At 35.7% G+C, this 7,500-nt stretch overlaps 1 protein-coding gene across 2 annotated transcripts in view; it reads left to right on the top strand.

Moving 5' to 3' along the window:
• The window catches only part of LOC125032532, a 28,799-nt gene that overhangs the window by 13,853 nt on the left and 7,446 nt on the right, over positions 1-7,500 (top strand). Inside the window, exons 4-5 of one of the 2 annotated variants that reach the window (XR_007115549.1) lie at positions 3,173-3,870; positions 4,767-4,865. Coding sequence is in view for 1 of the 2 variants with exons in the window: in XM_047623711.1 (XP_047479667.1) it covers positions 3,732-3,870; positions 4,767-4,865 (238 nt within the window). In the remaining variant the exon portion in view is untranslated. Of the gene's footprint in view, positions 1-3,172; positions 3,871-4,766; positions 4,866-7,500 lie in introns of those variants that run through there. The other variant, XM_047623711.1, reaches the window with a different exon arrangement.

Raw genomic sequence — 7,500 nt, 5'->3', positions numbered from 1 at the left:
ACACACACATGTACATATATCCACACGAATCCCTCGTGAGGCTAACTCAGGTATAGTCGTTGCATTACTTGAGGTCGATGAGGTGTGAGCGATGTTCTGCGTTAGGGGCGGGGCATCTTTTAGCCCCTCCCATGGCTATATTACGAGAGGATTTCACTGAAATAAATATGGAAAATAAGATTGGAAGACTTGATCGCTTATTTGTCGTATAACGACATCTGATTATTCAGAAAAAGACGAAATGATGAATACTAGACTTTGACTTTTCCATACGTAGAAATTTTGAGATATGCATTGTGCCAAAGACTATTTCGAAATGTTACCTATACATAAACAGTGTGACTGAAAACGGAATTCGATTTACCTCTCATTTCCCAAGAGGGATAAGAATAAAAACCTGCATTCATAGGACTCCTGTGCTAACTGGCTTGCCTCGCTATTTCACGACACTTTTCATATTAACTTGTGTAAGACGTAACGATAGTTTTCCCCCGACTGTACCTGACAGAGAGGACAGGTACATGATTCAGAGCTCTGCACTTTTCTTTCTTCCTTTAAGAAATCACCAATAGCGCTAGTGTTGCAGACAACGAACCGAAATCAGATGTGAGGATAGCAGTTTCTGGGTGTTTTGTTTAATGATTTTCTTAGAGCAAAACTAAGACAGCCTTTTGGTCTTAAGTTTTGTGATTTGTGTAGTTTTAATCATCTAACATCATTTCCTTAACCACATTTCTTTCCTGTTGTAGATATTTGTAAATTTAGTTCAACCAACCACAGTCATCGTTAGAGACCGACCTCTTCATTCACAGAATACTACATAATACACAAGTATTACCAGAGAAAAGTCTCTCCTCCAGGCTCGTGGCGTACCAGTTAGAACTGTAAGTGGGATCAACCTCACGATGCCTTCGCCACCGCATTCACGAACACGAAGGCAAATCTGTCACGACTGTTGAGTAAACTATCCTTCTCAGCAGTTAGAGAGCACTCACCTCCACAATCACCTTTTCAACAATATGTATATATATATATGTACATATATTTGTGTGTGTGTATGTATATATATATATATATATATATATATATATATATATGTATATATATGCATATGCATATAAATGCATATATATATATACATACATATATATATGTATGTATATTGTATACATACATATATAAATACATACATACATACATACATACATACATACATACATACATACATACATACATACATACATACATACATACATACATACATATAATATAAATAAAAAAATAAATATAAAAGTATATATATAAACATATATATATGAATAAATTAACATACATATAAGTAGATATAGTTATATATAAATATATATATATATATAATATATATAATATATATAATATACATATATATGAAATATATATATATATACACACACATACACATACACACACACACACATATATATATATATATACATACATATTTGTGTGTGTGTGTGTGTATGCATATATATACACGATGCATATATATATATATATATATATATATATATACATTTACGTATAGATATATATTGTTTGTATATAGGTATATATATATATATATATATATATATATATATATGTATGTATATATATGTACACACACACACACACACACACACACACACACACACACACACACACACACACACACACACACACACACACACACACACACACACCCACACACACCCACACACACACACACACACACACACACACACACAAACACGCGCGCACACACGCACACAAACGGTTTCCAGTACATCCATCCACATGCAGCACCGAAAGGCAAGCACGCCAGTTCAGGTGAAAAGAAACATTGGTAACAATGGAGAAAGTATAGAAAAGCTGAGATTCTTTACCTGATGGTATTGTTTAAATCGTTCACTATCACACTTTAGTTTGATGAACTAAACACCTTAGAAGTAAATTATTTACCACTTTGTTTAATCTTTTAATGATGAAGAGCAAGCGTAAAATCCAAGTGAAGAGTTGTTTTCAATTCTCTAAGTTTGCACATATGTTGCATATAAGATGAGATCAGAACTGCCAGAATGATATTGAAACAAATACAAGGAGATGAGCAATTATTTTTTCAATGTGATCCGCTTGTCTTCACAAATAGTTTTTTTGTTTTTTTAAGACGTAATTCAAGGCGAGACATATAATATATATAATTTGACTCTGTAAAAAGTGTACATTACTATTCATTTCTTTCGCCGGAACAAATTATGCGAGTTATATATAATATTATGATAATTGTTGGGGACATGAAGATTATGAATGGTAAAGTCACAGTTCATTCTAGCAAAAATTTCAGTATGTTGCTTATGATTATTTGAACAAAATTACGTTAAACCAGCAAGTGGATCTAGCGGAATAATTAGAACTACGAGATAAAAAGGTGCCGTGACAAAACGTGACTGAATTCCTAAAAAGTGGTCGGGATGAATTTCTCCATATCACTACAATTCGACCAGCATTGCATTTCAAGGCTGCAGGAAATGAAAGCCGGTGCACATCTATTACCATAACTGGAGCGAAATTTGAACTAAACGAAATTTGTAATTACTCCATGTCCTGCCAAACAAAATAGTTGTCAAGAAAAGACTGAATGGAAAATCAAAATATTTTCAACCCGTAGCTTGTATAAACGAATGTTTCCTAAAAACAAATCTTATTGACTTTTCGAAGAAGCCAAAAAGGGAATAGCTGAGTCAAGACCGTGAAAGTGTTTTAGAAAAGGATGAACGAATGAACATTCGTTCATTTGGCAAATACAAATATATTTCAGAGATGGGTAACCCAACAAACACCCTCCTAGCAGTACTCAATTTATAACGTCGTGATGAAATTATTCATTATGCATGAACAATTCATTGCTTTGGGTCATCAAGACCAAGAGTGTTAAGAGTTTCGCTATTCTTTGCATAATGAGTGTTATACATTTTCTTTAATTTACATTAGATCAAGTACCACGTAAAAGATCACTAAATGGTCTCATATACACTATTTCCCTAATCGAGTAGGGCTAATGAATAAGCCCAAACAAACATAACACACTTAATGAGATAATACCGAGATAATGTAAGGAATTAATTGCAACCGTTTTCTTTGATGTCTTCGACAGGTGTCATGGATTCGAGGTCACGACTTGCAAGTGCTTTCTACAGGCCGAAGCACCATTTCTACAGACCTGCGGATATCTGTGTTACCGGGTACAACGTCCAAAGCAAGAAATCCTAGAGATATCATGTATCAGGCCTGTCTGCAGTGTACAGGTATTGGCCGCTTCTCTCTATCTCCACTTCATTATGTAAAAGTTACAGATGGAGTATTTAAAACAAGTCAAGGCGATAGAAAGGACGAAGAAAAACCGCAACGTCGCCAAAGCCTTCAGGGTTGGAATAGGACCAGACCAAAACATCGATCCAAGGGAAGAAGAGAAAGGTATACAAGAAGCAAGAAAAGAGCACGGTTCAGAAGAGCCCAAGAATTCAAATTTGCATCTGACGTCATGGTGAGCCTGTACCGTGAAGCGGAATCTCATTTGCCCTCACATTTCTTCAGCAAGCAGAGCAGCTCGCGGAGATCACCTTTCTACAATCCACTTAAAAACTCCATTTCCATATATCCTCAAGGTCCATTTTTAGGTGAGGAGGACGACAAATTATTACAACCAGGGCCCAATGACATCGGCGGCATATGGGAGCCTGAGGATTATACTCTGCAGATCAAGTATACACAACTCGATGATGCTGGAACCTACATGTGTCAGATCAACACTGAACCAGCGCATCTTCCAGACAGTGTTACTTAAAGTCTTCAGTAAGTACAGTCCTATACATTTACACTTGCCATAATGAGACAAAAAGAAGTTTCGTATGTTATTTGTATGCCATGGAATATCAGTATGCATGTACATGTCAAGTCGTTTTCGTATGTCAATAGAATAGAGGTAAACCAAAAGTTGCAACTAAGGTGTTTAGATCTATATGTTTTTGGTAGCATAAATTAAGATAAGAACGATTTCTCAATTTAGACTTGCAGACAATATAACACAGTTACACAGTTCAATGAAAACGCATACAAGATGAAAAAAATTGACGATTCTAAAGTACTTGAATATCTCGTCAGGCGAAGCGAAAGACGCCATTGGCCTTTAGCTTTTGCTTTGCTTTTGCTTTACTGATGAGGAATCCAATTAAATATTATTTACTTATTATCCGGTCACAATGAAATTCGCCTCTATTTTTTATCACAGTTAGAATGATCTACGTGAAATATTTAATCTTGGATTCATTTATGCGTTTATATATATATATACATATATATATATATATATATATATATGTGTGTGTGTGTGTGTGTGTGTGTGTGTTTACATATAGAAACATGTATACTTAATTAAGACATACACACACAAACACATCCATACATACATGCATACATACATACATACATACATACATACATACATACATACATACATACATACATACATACATACATACATACACACACACACACACACATACATACATACATACATACATACATACATATTTAAAAAAAACATAGTTGCACACACCCACACCCACTATACAAAATCGAAATTCACAGTTAATAAAAGAACTCACAGCAATTCGATGTAATGCTATATTTCTCTTTGAGAACTCTTGTTATGGTATGTGTTGTCTGAAAATGATTTTTATTTCCGCCAGAGGTGAAGGCAGAAATTATAGGCAGTCATGAACTGTTTGTCAAAGCTGGAAACCCCGTGACACTTTCTTGTAGAGTGAGCCATGGAAGCATGATCCCAGGTGAGTCATTAAACTTTCGAAGCCTTATAATAGTAATGTGTAAAACAAATATTGTAAAAAAGCAGATATCCTCCTATAGAAGTGTTCACTCCCCCCCCCCCCTCCCCCCTCAGCGGGACAAATGCACATACCTTACAGTGTTGTCATTTACACACTCTTACTTCCCTTAGGCACTTGTATTCCAGAACATGTGACATGGGCATTATGCACCCATGTAGTTTTCCAGAATCTGTGTCGAGTTTAATTTTTTCCTTTCTTGAGATTGGACGCAGTCACGCATCATATGGTGCGTGACTGCGTTCAATCTGACAGAAAAAATGAACTCGACCCAGACTCTGGAAAACTATTCAGTCCAATCAGCAGGCACTTCATACTTATGTTTACATATATAAAGTATTTTGATTATTTTTAATAAAAAAATTTTGCATTTTCGAAAGAGATTTAGCGTATGGGAATATTCCAAAGTCTGCGATGAATGGCCAGATTTTCTTTCTTGAGAGTGGTTTGAGTATAGCACTAGAGATGAGCTCTGCAGACTAAATTTACACACACACACACACACACACACACACATATATATGTGCGTGCGTGTGGCACCATTTGACATCATCTTTATACTGGGATGACCCTACCCCAGGGAGTAGTTGGTTAAGTAATCATTGTTGGCGGTTCTCAACCCACCATCATATCTACGATAGACTCACTCATTACCATATCTACTTTTGACTTATACAATTTATGCAAATCCACAAAATGCAATATTTCAAATGATGATGCAAGCGTAAAATATGGTACATATATTCTGTATAGTTGACTCTTGAAATCTCCCTGATTAACCATTTAGAAATCCAAGATGGCGGCCATTTTTTCAAGATGCCCACCCAAACATTCCAGAAAACGTACTTTTGCATGTCATACCCGTGTTTTTTTTTTTTTTTCTAACCTGAGCCTTGGAGAATAGAGAAATGTGGAAATATCCCTTAACTGCTCATTATTCATCAGCCATACCGTAAATAACAAGGTATTGTTATTAAGCTACAATCCTTATGCTCTAAATTATTAGATTTATATAATAACCAAGTTCTTTGAAAATAAAATGTGATACATTTCTCATTCCACATTTCCCAATTATCTAAATACCATCTCAAAAACAAGTAAACAAACAAACATAATGCTAGGTGGGACAACTCTGTAATGTTTTAAACAGATATAAATATTCTAGTAGCTTTCTGTATACAAGTTGATGTAATATTTGGGTTTTATTTTCAACTTCATATTATGTTAAAACAAAGTGAGTATCAGCATACTGTTAGAACACGATGACATCGCTGCCGTGAGAGTCGGCATGGGGTCCAGTTTCTGCTAATGAACTTAGCATGACATAAGAGCAGCATAGTATAGTATGATAAGTAATAGCATTTTTACATGTTTTGCTCAGCATCAAAGTATCCCAGATTTTGGTTATCTCAATCGGCATGGAAGACAAGAATACATGCCATGGCCATTGCAATATAAGTTCATCTTTATTGTCTTTACACATAGATGGCTCTACAAGTGTCCGTTATTAGTCCTGCCAACCTCACTCGTTTACCCTTTTATCTGATTTTTAGAAAGTTTATTTTTTATTTTTTTATTGTCTTACTATTCTAATAACAAATTAATCATCTTAATATCAAATAGAATAATGACAGTATCAATATTAGTAGTATTAGAAAGACAAATTCAAGGAATGTTGAAATCAGGCGAGGTCACTAGGGCCTACTGATAGACTCCTTGGTGTCTGAGGACATGTGAAGCCATCTGTATAAAACAAAATTCACACACACACATATAAAAAAAAAAAAAAAAAAAAAAAAAAAAAAAAAAACTACAGGGGACAGTACATACATCCGTATTCACTGGGTTAACAGACCTCAGAAGCTGAACCAGGGTTAATGGGGTTTTTAAGAAGTTATCCGGATGGTCTACAGATCGCACTGGACTTGAAGAAGGCTGGATAGACGATCAGACCATGTGCAAGGATGATGATTATATCCCATACAATAATATGTGCATTCATAAGTGCGGAGTGGCAAAAGGGTAAACCCTAATGAAGACTATCGTGGATGCACAAATCTATAAATAGAAGGCAAACAGGACTAGGTGTTGTCAGTGTCAAAATAAAAAGGAAATCCTGAAATTACCCCAAGACAACCACTTAAAGGGACAGAAATGGGTGCAGCAATCTAGCCACAAATATTACCCTGCTTCAGTCACTCAGTGCCTTACCATGTAATGAAAGATTATGATTACTGCAGTACATGTACAGGTGAGAGCCTAGTTTCAGTAGTTCGTCATCTGTACTTTGATCAGATCATTCAGGGCTGAGAACTTTGCCCTTTGCATAGGAACAATTGCTGAGCTGCTGCCCTACTTTTTGTTAGTAACAGCACATACTGTGGTTAATGGCTAACAGTCCATCTGAAGATATGTCATTGGAGGAGGACCATCCAGCTCTCACAGAGAGTTTCACAAATTCAGTTTAATTGTGTATGAACCCGCAAAAGCATTCTCTCCCAAATAATGCAACTAAAGGAGATGGAGGATCAGTGGGTGTTACAGATCTTTCAGCACTCAGGCGTTGGATAGTCGCTGG

This window comes from Penaeus chinensis, chromosome 14, assembly GCF_019202785.1.
Source record: "Penaeus chinensis breed Huanghai No. 1 chromosome 14, ASM1920278v2, whole genome shotgun sequence".
NCBI lineage: Eukaryota > Metazoa > Arthropoda > Malacostraca > Decapoda > Penaeidae > Penaeus > Penaeus chinensis.
Note: the sequence above shows the minus strand (reverse complement) of the source record. Positions and strands in the feature narration are given on the sequence as shown.